Raw genomic sequence first — 14210 nt, 5'->3', positions numbered from 1 at the left:
CAGGCCGCCTTCCTAGCCTCGGGTGGTTTGTGAGCTATGGAGACACTTTCAAGGAGGTGGTTTTGATCCGCACCTGCCGGTCTAGGGAGTTTGGGAGGGTGGGGAGCGTCCTGGACGCGGGATGTGCTGCAGCAGTAACTACGAGATCTGGGGCGGCCTCGGCTCCTCGCACTGCGCGCCCTCAAAACCGGGCAGTGGGCAGGCCTCCCCTTAGAGCCTGGGCGGCGGGAGACCCTCCCCTTGGAGCCCAGGCGGCGGGCGGGCACTACAAGGTCCAGAGGGGACGGACGCCAAGGGAAACCCGAGGCAAATCAGCCCCCGGCCGCGCTCTGCGCGCCTGCGTCCGCCGTCCGGAAGTTCCCGACAGGCGCGGCGCGGGCATCCCGGCAGTGACGTCACTGTGGCGCGCCGGTCGCGGGAGGGGCCCCGTCGCGACTGCGTCCCCTCGGGTCCTTGAGTCGGTGCTGACAGCGGAGTCATGGCCTTGAGGCTGCTGAGACTGGTCCCCGTGTCCGCGACCTCTCGGGGCCTCGCGGCGGTCGTCCAGCGCGTGGTGAGGCGGCGGCGGGCGGGGTCCGCGGGTGGGACCTGGCTTGTCCTCCTGGCGCCGCCCCTTCTTCACCTCCCCGGGCCTCCCGGCGTCATTCTCGGGGGGGATCGCACTGTCCCCTGGAGAGTTTGGTCCTGAGTCGCGAGGGCAGGCCTCGGAAGGGCCGCCGCGAGCTTCTCCAGGTCGTTTTCTCTCAGCTCCGAGCAGAACGTGGGGCCCGGAGGGGAATAGGCGGCCTGGCCGCCCTGCTCGGGGAGGCCAGGTTGCGGATATCATTACCCAGTGCGACTGTGCGATAGACGAATGAGCTGGTGTGGGCGAGCCCCGAGAGCCTGGGGGCGCTCATTCATTCATTAATTCATGTGGCAGCGCTGTCAAGGGCCAGGTAAGGGGCGATGTGACGTTGAGCAGAAGGCGTTCAGGTTAGATCTGGGAGGATTAGAACTTCTTACGGTAGAGACAGTGGAATGACGTTGTACGCGGATTCAGCAAGACAAGCAAATGAACTGTGGCTGGAAACCTTAGGAAAACTATTTTATGACAGTGACTGTATCCTAGCTCCTTTGGATACTAGTGGCTGGAGCAGCGTTGGTGTCGAACTGGAAAGGGACTTGGCCTCTGTGCTCAGGATTTTGATGGGCAAAGGATTTTGAACAGAACAGTACAATAGCCTTATTAAAAAGTCATAGAAATGTTTCAGGAGATAACTCGGGCTGCAAAATAGAAGAAAGAGAGAAAGAATGAAAGAGGGAAAGGTGATTGTCTATAGCACCCAGCGTACTTCCCTGCATTAGTGACAGTGAGGGCCCCAGAGTAGAGGGGGCTGCCGGGCACACACTAGGTGGACCCACCTGTAAAACTGTGTTCACCTCTGGACGCTACTCCCTACAGGGGATGTAGATGGACTTCAGTAGGTCCAGAGAAAAATGAATAAGATGAAAAGGGTATACAGCTTGTTACTTGGAATAATTGAAGGAATTGGAAATGTGTCGTGAAAGATCACTTATTCCATGTGATTCCAGAGAGCAGAAGAATGGGACTGAGGATGGGAAATAATAGAAAAACTGTCATAACCGTAAAAAAGCACTCTCTAAAGATTTGAAGTCAGGGAAGTTGATTGCTTTATTCACATATCACTGTGCACCTGCCGTGTGCCACATCCGAGGTATATTCAAGTTGGGGACACGGATGGGAAACAGTTTGCACATGGCTCAGAGGTAACCTGGAGGAGAGAGGGATTAATTTCTGGGGCGCAAGGTACCCATATGATTAACACCCCGTCACTTATCTCATCTGCTACTCTTCCCGCACCCAGTCCACTTGGCAGCAGCTACACTGGCCTTGCTATCTTGCCTCAGGGCGTTGGCGCTTACTGTTCCCCCTGCCCGGGAGGGAGACCCTCTTCCAGGTAGCCACGTGGCCAGTTCCCTCACTGCCGTCCAGTCTCGGTTCAAATGTCACTCTTTCTGCGAGGGTTCCGTGACCACCCGTTTTAACGTACATCCCGTCCCGTAAACCGTCCTCCCCTTCACAGCACTTACTTAATATGCTGTATAATTACTTGTTTTGTTATCCTGTGGAATTTTTTGGCTCACTGCTGTATCCCCATCGTCTAGAAAAAAGACTGCATAGTATGGGAATCTAATAAACAGTTGCTGAATGAGTAAATGAACGAGTGAATGACACACAGTTGCAACTGAGTAAATTAGGTATTCGCAGTTGTTGGGATTTGAGAGTTTTGGAATATATAGAGAGTATCCTGCCGTTTACTCTGCTGGTCTCCTGTCGATGGACCTTTGGTTGGTTCCCGTCGTTTGTTGTTGCAGGTGTTACTCTATGAGCATTTTGATATGTATCATTCCTCCTGTTTGCTTCTCTTGGTTGTGGTGTTTTCTCAGATTCTCCTTGTTTCTGTTGACCTTGGCAGTTTTGAGCAGGACTGTGTGGGTAGTTCGTCCCTCAGTGGGACCCATCTGATATTTTCTCGTGACCTGACTGGGGCTGTGTGTTCTTAGGAGGAAGGGCACAGAGGCAAAGTGCTGTTCTCATCACATAATATGAAAGGTACACTGTGAGCATGACTTATCACTGAGGACCTTCGTCACCCGGCTGAGGTGGTGGTAGCGTCTCTGCTGTGAAGTTACTCTTGCTTCCCCCTTTCCATCGTGTCCTCTGTGGAGGGGAGTCACTGCGTGCACGCAGGGAGTGGGGGGTTAGGCTCCCTTCCTCGAAGGCAGAGTAGCCACATAAATCGTTTGGAATTCTTCTTTATGGGAGGTTTGTCTCTTCTCTGCATTTATTTATTTATACCAGTATGGACTTGTGTATATTTTTTTTATATTTCGGGGTAAAGTTCAGTACAGCTCTACCTCGTTGCTCAGACCGTTCCAGCTGTGGCCATTGGGAGCTCTTTCAGGTGGTTCCTGTATCCCTGTAACCTGCCCCTCACGGTGTGTGTTGGAGCACTTCCTTACTACCTGGCCTGGCAAGCTGGTAGTCATAGAATCAGCCATTTCTCTGAGGAGCCCTTGTTCCTTTTACTGGAGAATGGCATTAGAAACCAAGACCTAGGTACTCCGTGTGATTGATCTTGGAGCTTTGTTGCTTCTAGGTCCTCTCAGCAGACAGAGCAAGGAAGTGTACTATGCTAACCTGTGTACATACCCACATCTGTAAGTACTTCCCTGTGTCCACTAAACATGAGTCCATACTGTGTCTGTAGCTCTGATGCGGTACTGCATGGGTCATTCCAGCTCCTCCCCTTGCTGACCTGTGGGGTTATTTTGTTTTGTTTTTCAGGGATAGGGGTTGTTTGAGTTTCAGTGTGGAGAGTAGATTGGGACACTGGACACAGGAGACAGAGCAGGCATTTGCGCTGCAGATGAGGCTGTCGCAGAATCGGTGCACTGGGGGTGGGGAGGGGCCGCTGGCCCCAGAGACTTCAGATTAGGATCAGTAGGGTTTTGTGAGTGATTATGGAGTTGGAGGAAGGAGGAGGGTATCAAAGGTGCCTCGTGGCTTCGCTCTGCTCTGCTTGGTGGGTGGGGAGCTTGTGAGGGGAGCAGATTGGGGCTCGGGGTGCGGGTGCTGAATTTCAGTTTTAGGTCTGTTAGCTTTCAGGTACTTTCAGGACATCTAGGACATCAGGAGCTGTTTAAAGGCATGACATAACCCGTTCCAGAGCTCAGGGCGGGAGCCTGCACTAGAGAAATGTTCCTTATCCCCTTCCGCCCTGTCCCCCCCTCCCCCTCCTTCCTGCCTTTCTGTCATCCGTCCATCCATCCGTCCATGCAATTTTTATTGAACGTGGTAAGCGTGTCCTGTTCCAGGCCCTGAGGATTTAGCAGTGATCAAAGCAGGCAGTCGCTGTCTTTATGAACTTACGTTGGTGGGGCTGAGAGGCAGTAATTCAACAAATAGGTTATACAGAGGTCGGTGTCGGCTGTTTTGTCACCAGGGGTCTTCTTGGCATTTATGTTTACCTGATAGCTGCTGGGGCCCGCGGTGGCCAGAATGCTCACGTGCTGTTGTCTGCTGTGTGTTTTTCAGGGAGGAATTCACACAAGTGTCCAGTGCAAGCTGCGGTACGGCCCGCTGGCGTACCTGCTTGGTGAAAGAACGACCAAAAAGCTGACGGGAAAGAGCAGAGTGATAACTGTGGACGGCAACATATGTTCGGGGAAAGGCAGGCTTGCAGAAGAAATAGCAGAGAAGCTAGGTATGAACTTGTGTCCTGCAGAGTGACACGACTTTCTCAGATATACAGTTACTTATCTGAGTTGGAGTTTACTTTAATATTGAGTAGGTAGAATTGCGCCTAAGGTAGGTATTTTACGCTTTTGAAATATTTACTGAAAAAGCTGTTCTTAGTCTTTCAGATTTGGAAAAATTTAGAAGTCCATGCTGGTTGTCACTTTGAATTGGGATTTTCTCTTGACCATGTAAGCAGAGCACTTTCACGGGAGCAGTCTCGTTTGAACTGTGTAACAGCCCGTGAAACAGGGCTGACATTCTGCTCTCACTTACGGACGGGCAACCTCAGTAAGAAGCTGGGTCACAGGCTGCTTTGTGTAGGGCCAGGCGTCCACCCCGTTTCCCGACTCTGGAGCCGGTGTCGTCCCCGTGCCTTTCTCTAGTATTTGACAAGCCGAAGCCCAGTTGCATGCAGCGGGCACCCACGCTCAGGGGCAGCTCTCCTCAGGAGGAGTTCATACGACGGTACCGTGGGAAGCGCTGCCATGCAGCCCTGGAGCTTCATGCTGCCCTTGCACACGTGCTTCAGACATGTCGTCTTCCATGTCTCGTGTGCTCCCTTTCACGCACCAAGAACACAGGTGTCAGGGTAACTTTCCCCAGGTCTTCGCCGACCGGCCTCAGCAGCGGTGTTCAGATGCGTCTCCGCCGCTTGCTGGTGGGATGCGCCGTGCCCATAGCATGTTTTGTCCGGTTGTTTCTCTCCTCAGGCCTGAAGCACTTTCCCGAGGCAGGGATCCATTATGCAGCCAGCACCACTGGGGATGGGAAACCCCTGGACACACAGCTCAGCAGCAACTGCAGTTTGGAGAAGTTTTACGATGACCCGAAGAGTAACGACGGCAACAGCTACCGCCTGCAGTCCTGGTTGTACGCCAGTCGCCTCCTGCAGTACGCGGACGCCTTGGAGCACGTGCTGAGCACAGGTGCGGTATCGGTGGTTGGGTAGCTGTCGGGCGTGTGCTGCGCTTGAACCCTTTTCTGAAATGCAGTCGTTTTAGATTGCTGCTCATTAGAGCTTTTTTAAAGGGTATTTGATGAGGCAAGCTCTGGCTTTCCAATAAGATCATGGATTCTCTGAGATCCACGGTGGTGGGCGTGGGGCGGACGCCCCGGGGGTCTTACAGAGCATCTGGGATGGGGGCAGGGTTGCAGTGGACAGGGGCGGGGGGCGGGGCACGGGGCAGGACCTGTGGTTCCAAAACGAAATCCCTTTCTCTAGTAGCCGGATGCTTTCATCAGGGCTGAAAGAATGAAACAGAACATTGTATCGCCAAAACCAAAAAAGTATTGTAGTTTTGAAAATGATTTCCCACTTAGAAGTGCAAGTATGTTCTCTTGACAATATTTGGTTTGGAAGTGGAATTGTAAATAATTTTTTCCCTTTCTAAAATGAAAGGGCTAGTTTTCGTTGCTTTAATTACTATCTGAGTTTTGATGTTTGTCTCCATGTTTTTACACAGGGCAGGGTGTGGTGCTGGAGCGCTCCGTCTACAGTGACTTTGTCTTTGTGGAGGCGATGTACCGACAGGGCTTCATCCGGAAGCAGTGTGAGTCCGGCTGGCAGGCTGGCCTTCCCGGGCGCGTGGGGTAACTTGGTAAAGGCCCTGCTAGACTCACCCTGCAGTTAGTATGCGTTTTGTGAACATCTGTTAAATAGATGAATAATGCCATTCCACAGGAAAAACCAATTCCTTCCACCCTCTTTCCCTCCTAAATTCGTCTCTCCCTGTGAAAGCACAGTGGTGTACTGGATCCTGAACGCACAGCTTAAGCCGAGTCTCCACACAGCCTCCCAGGAAACTTCCCTGGCTCTCCAGCCACCTAGTGGCACAGCTCCGTGGCTCTGTGGCCCGTGGCTAGCTTCACTGAGCGGTCCTGTTCCCGTGCCTCCCTCACTCCTCTTTGCTGCCCCCTGTGACTGCAGCATTCTCATCCTTTCCTTCTCTCCTGCACGTGCTGGTCTAGTGCTCTTAGGGACACTAGCACTGGGTTGGGGGATTGTTGAAAGTCTGGCAAGTGGCCAGTGACAAGAATAAAGGCTCCTGGCTAAAGTAGCCTGGCCATGAGGAGTGAGGGAACCCGTCCGGTTGGGGCCGGGGTGTCTGGAGCTAGGCGTGTGCTGGAGAGGGCTGTGGAAAGGCCGTGTGGTCGTTCAGCCTGTGGGCATTTTCACGGCGAGCTTGGTCGCCTGGATCCAGCAGGCGGCTAGATCTGGAGCGCAGAGTACGAGCGGTGGGTTCCTGAATGGGGAGACCGAAGCCAGCCAAGGCTGAGCGGTGAGGGGGCCGCCCTTGGTCTGCGGGCCCGTCCTGCTGTCTGCGCAGTCCTGGTGCGTGTGCGGAGGGCAGCCAGAGCCCGTGCTGCTGAGCCAGGCACTGAGTCACACAGACACTCCGACAGCCTCAAGGCCAGCCAGCCAGCCTTTCCGGGGTGCGCGCTGTGTGCCGGGCTCTGCCTTAGGTGAGAGGGGTGTGAGGCTCGGTGAGACAAGGCCCCCGCCATCCTGGGGGGAGGGGTGGGAAAGCAGCCTAGATGCGTGGTTGCAGTGAGCGCACTTGCTGGCTGCGCAGCGTGGTCCCCGGGTGCAGAGGAGGCGTGTCGAGAGTGTCTGACCAGTCGGGAGACGGGGTGTTGTGGGCAGCGTCCCTGAGGAGTGAGCTCTGGCTGAGCCGTTGGTGGTGCCGCTACAGGAGCTTTGAGGGCAGCAGGCGCTGGTGCGGCTTGGAGGGGGCCGGGTGCTGGCGGAGGGGCGGGCAGGGCCACACTAGCAGGACGGGCACCTTGGCTGGGACGCTTAGGTTTCTCCTGAAAGTACTGAGGAGCCCCTGAGGGGTTTTAGGTACGGGAGGCATGTGGTTAGGTTTGAATTTGTTTATCTGAAGGATGAGTTCGGGGAAGGCAAGTCACAGAGAAGGAGAGCCTTGGGCGCAAGTCGGGGTTGGAGGGGGCCCCGCGGGAGGGAGGCCTATGGCGGGCAGTGGAGCAGCCTGCTGGGCTGGGCGGACCTGGACACGGGCGCGCTCTTGGCAAGCCCGGCTGGTCAGCTCTGTGGGAGAGGAAGGGTGGACTCAACTGGGCCGATGGGGCCAGCAGCGAGGAGGACCCAGAGGGGCAGTGGGCTGGGAGTGGGGAAAGGTGCTGCACCCTCCCGTGTGGCCAGGCACACTTCAGATCTGGCCTTTAGAAAGCTCTTAGGCCGGGCCTTAAATCCCAGTGTTGATATAAGTTGCCTGATTTCTCTGGCCTGACTCTTTTGGTCTGTAGAGATGAGAAGCCCTGCCCTGCAGGGTGGCTGTGAGTGCTGCGGTCGCTGTGTGCCAGCCTCACACGTGTGCAGCTGGCGGTAACGGCCGTGACTGTTACGTGGTTCGCAGGTCGACACGTGGCTCTGAGAACCGCGTGTACCTTTGGCCTTTTATTTGAAGAGAAGTGTGCATCTGAGGGCTGTCCGTGGACCGTCGGCTGACAGATGGTGCCTCTCTTGTGCCAGGTGTGGACCACTACAACGAGGTGAAGAAGGTCACCATTTGCGAGTACCTGCCCCCTCACGTGGTCATCTACGTCGACGTGCCCGTTCCCGAGATCCAGAGCCGGATCCAGAAGAAGGGAAACGTAACTCAGCCTTTAAGTCCAAGACCACTGTCTCTTTATGTGTCCTCATTACGTTTAACATAGATCAGCGCTTCACACCGATACTTATAGTGGGATACTGTGAATTCCTGATGGCCCCCACAGGGACAGGGGCACGCACATGGGTCCCCCCGGGAGAGCGGGCACTTGTGAGATGGGCGACTGAAGGAGGCCCCGGTCGCTCACTGCTCTCCTCCAGTGCTCTCCGTCCCTGGTGCCATCCTGCCACTGTCCCCTGACCCTGGGTCACCTGAGCCACTCTGAGGATGGGTGCATCTCCTGACAGGACTTCCCTTTCTGTTTTTCTAACGGGCTTTTCACGCCCTGTTGTTTCCTACAAGTTGAAAATAATTTCTAATACCCTTTCAGTTTACCACTCCCATATGTTGGGCCTGTCTTCCTCTTTTTCCTACTCAGTGACCCTAAAACAGTAGAGCAGTGATCTCCACACGCGTTCATTAACGCTTAGGGGCGTCGAGACAGGTGCCTAGAAACCCTGCGATTTGAAGTTGGCTCTGCAGGTGTGATGCAGGATGCAGGTTAACAAGGCCCGTCTTTGCCCTTTTGGCTAGTTCTTATTTGGAAAGATCCCTCCTACCTGGAGTATTTTTTCCTGGGAGGAAATGCTCTTTTTGACATTGTGATGAAAAGGTAGGCTTGCCTGTATATCTGTCATCCCAGGGCCCGTCCTTGGCGATGGGAGTCTTACGGGTGCTCCGTTGAGTGCCTCTCTGATGGCAGGTCCTTGCCAGGGTGGCAGAGACGCTCTGGGCGTCTTTGCTGCAACTGAAAGAGGCTGTGGGTGCCCCTCCTTGCTCATTTGGTGGTGAACACACGTGACACCCGTGGCTCCCTGTTGGTTACCAGTCTGCACCTGTGTGAGAGTTTCCTCCTAAGTGTGATGTGTAATGTAGACTTTGGAGAATAGTCCATCAGGTGGCGGAAGGAGGGAACTGCAAGTCAAAAGCATTTAATTGTCATTCAGTGGGATAATTTTGAACACTTTTGCCTATTAGAGTGACGTTTATTGAGAAATATGAAGATATATATTTAGAATTCTCTAGATAACTTTTGATATCTGGATAGCAATATTTTAGAAACCATCTTGAGGAACAACTTAGAGCTGTGAACATTTTTATTTTTCCAGTATTCCATGAATACTGTCACCAGCTAAAATTACCACTGTGTCTAAGTAAAGGAGACATTTTATCAAAGAAACATTATGTCATTGATAGATGTGTGTTCTTATATTCTAGCGGGGAGACTAATAGTAAACAAGGAAATAAATAAGAAGTACAGGAAATAAAGGCAAATGCCATGAAGAAAATCAAACAGGGTGGCAGATAACTTAGCCTTTAGCGTTGCTAAACCGTGAGAGGTTTTCAGTATGGAAACTTGCCACTCATAATTGGAGCTTGATGTTTCTGAAATTGGCAAACGTTGTATGAAAGGGAAGTGGAGATGGAAAAAGCGGGAGAGGTGGGGGTGAGTGGTAGAAAAGCGGGGTGGGCCACGGGGGCGTGTTCTGCGGCTCGGGGGGGAAGTGGCCCAGTGCCCCTCCCAGTCCCCTCGTGTGGCGTGTCGTCTTGCATTGCCTGCACTCGGGCATGGCTCAGAACGGGAGGCGGGGCCGTAACTGTAAAGGGGGTTCTTCCTGATCCTGTTCTGAGTCCACCTCTTAGAGTCTGTGAAAGAAAGGTCATGCCATACGTTCACCTGGGCAGGCTTCCGTGCTCTCTGCGGTGCAATGAGAACTGTTCTAACCGGTACCGAAGCCCCTCCCATCACCCCACAGTTCCTAGAGCACCCGGCGTGACTCGTTCTAGGAAAGCTGTTCGTTGATTGTCTCACATTTTCCATAAGCACGGGTAAAAGAAAAGTCCAAACGTATCACACTTCTCTGCTTTTGTTCAGCCACATGAGATGAAGATCACCTCCGCCTACCTTCAGAGCATCGAGAATGCCTATAAGAGGACCTTCCTCCCTGAGATGAGGTGAGCCCAGGGCATGGTGGATTGGTGTATTTATTTAATTTCACTCTAGGTGTTTTCGACGTGGACCGTGTTTAAAGTCTTCATTCCGTTTGTTACAGTATTGCTTCTGTTTTGTGGCCTCAAGGCGTGTGGGACCTTAGCTCCCCGACCAGGAGTCAGACCTGCACCCCCTGCATTGGTAGAGGTGGTCTTAACCACTGGGCCGCCAGGGAAGTCGCGAGGATTTATCCGACAGAACTCCACACGTGCAGTTCCTTAGGCCCCACCCGCCCAGGGGCGCGCTCTTGTTGATTTCAGCGGATGTCGTCTGGGGAGTTTTAGTGTGACGTTCGTGAGCAACAGTGACAGCAGATATTTCAGTTTGAGTTAGTAGGTTTGGGGTTGACTTTTGTTTTTTGATTTGCTTATTTTGCCAAGACATTTTTTGTTGTGTTTTTAGAACATTTTGATGCTAGAAGTGAGCTGAAGCTGTATTCTGTGACAGGTTTTAGGGTTAGAGAACGCATGTGTTCACTCTGGGTGGCAACTGAATGGTCGTGTTTATTACCTGGAAGGTTGCCTGAAGGTGCTGAGTCCACACAAAATTTGTGAAAGGCCAGCAACGTCTGTACATACTTTTGAAAGATGTTCTTAAGTGGGGTCTGGGTTAAATGGAAACACCACCAGACCTTTTTCCATTTGGTTTCTTCTCTCCCTCCCTCTTTCTTTATTGAAAGCACCGAGGGATTCATGGTTTCATCCACTCTCTGGATGGTCATTCTGTGGTCTGCGTGTGTGTCATGTGGAAGGGGTCATCTCCTACTGTCACTCAAGTCCAAGTAAAATTAGGATGTTTGAATAATGCTGTTACTGAAGGTCTAGTAGTATTTCTCAGACTTTTAGAAAACGTAAGCCTCTCTTGATACCTTAAAGTATTATGCTCTTGTTGTTTAAAATTTCAAAGTAACTGTAAAATTGTGAATAAAAACAAAGTAATGTCTAGCAGTTTTGGAAGAAAAGTTTGATTTTAAATTGGAATGTCATGATTTTAGCTGTGAGCATTGAGGCTTATAGTATCTCTGCTTGCTTGTGATAAGCTTTTCTCTCCTAGGCAGTAGAAGCAACAGGGCGGACTGTAGGTCGTACTGCTCTATTTTCAAGGCCAGAAGTGCAGGAAAAAAGTCAGTTTTGTAAATCTTGTCCAGGGGAATATATAGAGCTATGAGAATAAACAGAGATGGTTGACCCTAGGATTTCAGTTCCAAAGATTCCTCTTGGAGATCTTCTGGCTACAAAATCACCACCGAGACAAGGCTGCCCAGCAAGTTCTCAAATAGGACGTTCAGCTGTAACATCAGGAAAGTAAAGCCTAGATTGAACTTGCAGATGGGGTGGGATTTTTCCTGTACCTGGCAGTTATTTTCCAGAACTTACCCTCAGGGCTTCCTGATCATGAAGTGTTTAGCAGTGATTCTAAGTATCCGTTGCTCCATTTGGCGCTCCGTCCTTGAGCTGCGTTGGGAGTCAGCTCGTGGCCTCTCCAAGGTTCAGCGCTCCCGAGGGGCCACTTTCCGTTGTGCTGGAGACCAACCAGACCGCCTCCTCCTCCGCTGGTGAACCCAGCCCAGCACGTTGCCCTCTGGTGACTGGTGAATCCCAGCGTGGAGTGGACGGTTTTTCACATCCTCACCGGTCAGGGCAGACGGTCAGACGTTCAGTTCTGTTTTCACATCCCTGCCTCGGTGGTCGGGCGCGGGCCTTGTGGGTCGCCGCACGATTTGGAAGCCGTGGCTCGCTGGTGATGGACTGGTGGTTCCTCAGGACGGGTTTTTACTGGCTCTTGGTCTCTGCTGGACGGTGGTGCCGCATGCTGGGTCACCCCGCGGGGTCAGTCTGGGAGCTTGGTGGTTTCACCGTAACGGCGCAGGTGTCGTGCCTTCCAGCTGATTCCCGGGCTTGAAACAGCAGCTTTCTCCGCACCTCATTCTGAGGAACCTTGCGGGCGGGGTGAGCTTCCTGCGTTGTGGTGTGCGGGGCCCTCGTCGGGAGGTGCCCCTGAGGACGTGCGGTGCGCCGGCCGTGTACAGTGGGGCCTCTGCGGCCTCTGCTGGTCCCTCGTGCCAGGGCCGCTCGCTCTCCTAGAGTCAGGTCGCACTTGGAGGGAGAGGCTTCCCCGGCGTCCTCGCCGGTTGGGCTGGGTCTGGATGTTAAGTGCCACGGGCTCAGTTAGTTCAGAGTCGCTCAGGAGTGTTAGACCTACTGTGCGTTGTGAGACGGACCTGTTTCTGCTGCGCGGACTTCCCAGATTCCCAGGTTGGTTTCTTTCCCTCTTTGTCCCCAGCCTCAGCCACCTGAAAGGGGAAAGTGCGGCCAAGGGTCTGGCTCTGCCTGTGGAGCTGAACCTGTTGGGGCATGGAGTCGGGCTTCCACTCCGAGAGGCTGCGCTGCTGTCCTTTTGTTTCCGTCTCTCTCCTTGCAGACTCACCACCAGTCGGGCACCTCAGGCCCGAACGCTGGCTTCTACTTTGATAAGCAGTGAGCAAACCAGATGAAATAAAAAAGAGGTTTTTTTGTTGATGTTTGTTTGCTCTTCACGCGACACATGTAGCGCGGCACTGTGACTACAGAATATGTTTACTTTAAGATGATGCACTTATTCACCTGAAAGGAGGAAACTCCACTCTGTTTATGATGGCGTTACAGGCCGTCCTGTGCGCTGCTGCCCGACACTGCACGGGGGCCGGGCTTCCCGCCTGGAACCGCTTTGCAGGAAGGTTGGGTGGAGCCCTGCTTCCAGTAGTTTGTATTGGAGGAGCTGTCTGTGGGCATATGCGTGGGGGGCCGTGTGTTCTTGGAGTATTGACCCTGGTGTAGATGTAGCTCCCGTCAGTAGGGGGCACTCTGGTGTAAAGATGCCTGAATGAGCAGATGCGGAGCAGTGTTCATGGGAGCGGTGGTCCAGCCTTGCCTTTCTGCTGTACCCTCCTGGAAGCGGGGCGGGGGGGGGGGGGGGGGGGGGGCGGAGTCAAACACTTCTGCAGAGACAGGCTCTCCAGTGGGCCTCTCTGAAGCGTTCCTCGGGTTGGTCTGGAGGTGGTGGCGGAGGCAAGGGCACACTGACTAGGAGGCGGGTTTCAGTCTTCGCCTGGCTGGGCAGCCAGGTCTCCGCACAGCAGTAGATGTGGTGAGGAAATGGGTAGATGTGCCGGAAGCTCACTCCACTGTCCCCCTTTTTGGGACCCAGCGTGACTTTTCAGTGTCCAGACTAAGGACCTGGACTAAGGGAACCGAGTTGCTGCTGTCCTGTTGCATAGTTTGATTGAAACAGGTTATTTTGAGCGTTTCATTTGTCTCCGAAATTCCAGCAGCTCAAGTAACGTGCCCCTGCCATCCCCCCTCTGGCTCCGCGACACCCACCCTCCAAACACCACTTAGCTGCTCTCTGTGCGTCCGTCCCACTCAGGCCCCGGGCTCCCCTGTACCTTCCTGTAGCGAGTGCTGCAGCTGGAGATGGTTTGCGTGGCAGCAGAGGTGACTCGTGTCCCTGCTCCCTGTAGACGCTGGCCTCACGCCCATGCAGCGGGGGGTGGTCCAGTCAGAGGGGAAGTCGGGAAACAGACCTGCAGCCGTCACCGTCCAGCCTCGAGCATGTCCCTGCTTCTGACTTGCCCTCCTTAGCTGGTCACGCCCCGTGAGCCAGTTCAGAGAATGTAGAGTGTCGATATTTAGAGTGGGAGCCTTGATGTCAGGTATTCATTTGTACGGTAACGTCCACGTGGAAAATTTACATGAATGTCATCTTGTTTTCTCTAACAGTGAAAAATGTGAGGTTTTACAGTACGGTGCAAGGGAAGCTCAAGATTCAGAAAAGGTAAGAAAATGGCTGAAAAATTTATAATTATTCTTACATTTAATTCATGTATAAGGTTTTTACAAATCAGGTAATGAATTCAGCTCCTACTGGTCTTAGAGGCGTCTGTGTTTTATAATCTAAAACAAATACTGAGCCAACCCATCACATTCCCCTGGTCATGAGATTTTGATTTTCTTTTAAATTATTCAGCTTCTAGAATCTTAAAATTATGGAATGGTGAAGATGCAAAGAACCTTAGGTTATCTGCACCAACATTTTTGTTAAACAGATGGTAAAACTGAAAGTTGGATCAGTTAACGGGAAAGACTTATTAAGACTGTTGACCCTTGAACTACACGGGTTTGAACCGTGCGTGTCTGCTCATACGTGGATTTTTTCAGTAGTAAATCCTATAGCACTGCACGGTCTTCAGTTTCCAGTAATAAAC

At 52.8% G+C, this 14210-nt stretch overlaps 1 protein-coding gene across 1 annotated transcript in view; it reads left to right on the top strand.

Annotated features, from left to right (window-relative positions):
* Positions 1–402: 402 nt before the first annotated feature.
* NDUFA10 (NADH:ubiquinone oxidoreductase subunit A10) overlaps positions 403–14210 on the top strand; it is a 48569-nt gene continuing 34761 nt past the window's right edge. Inside the window, exons 1-7 of the mRNA XM_065880482.1 lie at positions 403–553; positions 4100–4268; positions 5014–5229; positions 5767–5853; positions 7797–7918; positions 9851–9930; positions 13726–13780. Coding sequence (XP_065736554.1) covers positions 479–553; positions 4100–4268; positions 5014–5229; positions 5767–5853; positions 7797–7918; positions 9851–9930; positions 13726–13780 — 804 coding nt within the window. The 5' untranslated portion in view covers positions 403–478. The remainder of the gene's footprint in view (positions 554–4099; positions 4269–5013; positions 5230–5766; positions 5854–7796; positions 7919–9850; positions 9931–13725; positions 13781–14210) is intronic.

This window comes from Phocoena phocoena, chromosome 7 (genome assembly GCF_963924675.1).
Source record: "Phocoena phocoena chromosome 7, mPhoPho1.1, whole genome shotgun sequence".
Lineage (NCBI taxonomy): Eukaryota > Metazoa > Chordata > Mammalia > Artiodactyla > Phocoenidae > Phocoena > Phocoena phocoena.
The sequence above is the reverse complement of the archived record's forward strand: the minus strand, read 5'-3'. Positions and strand labels throughout refer to the sequence as shown.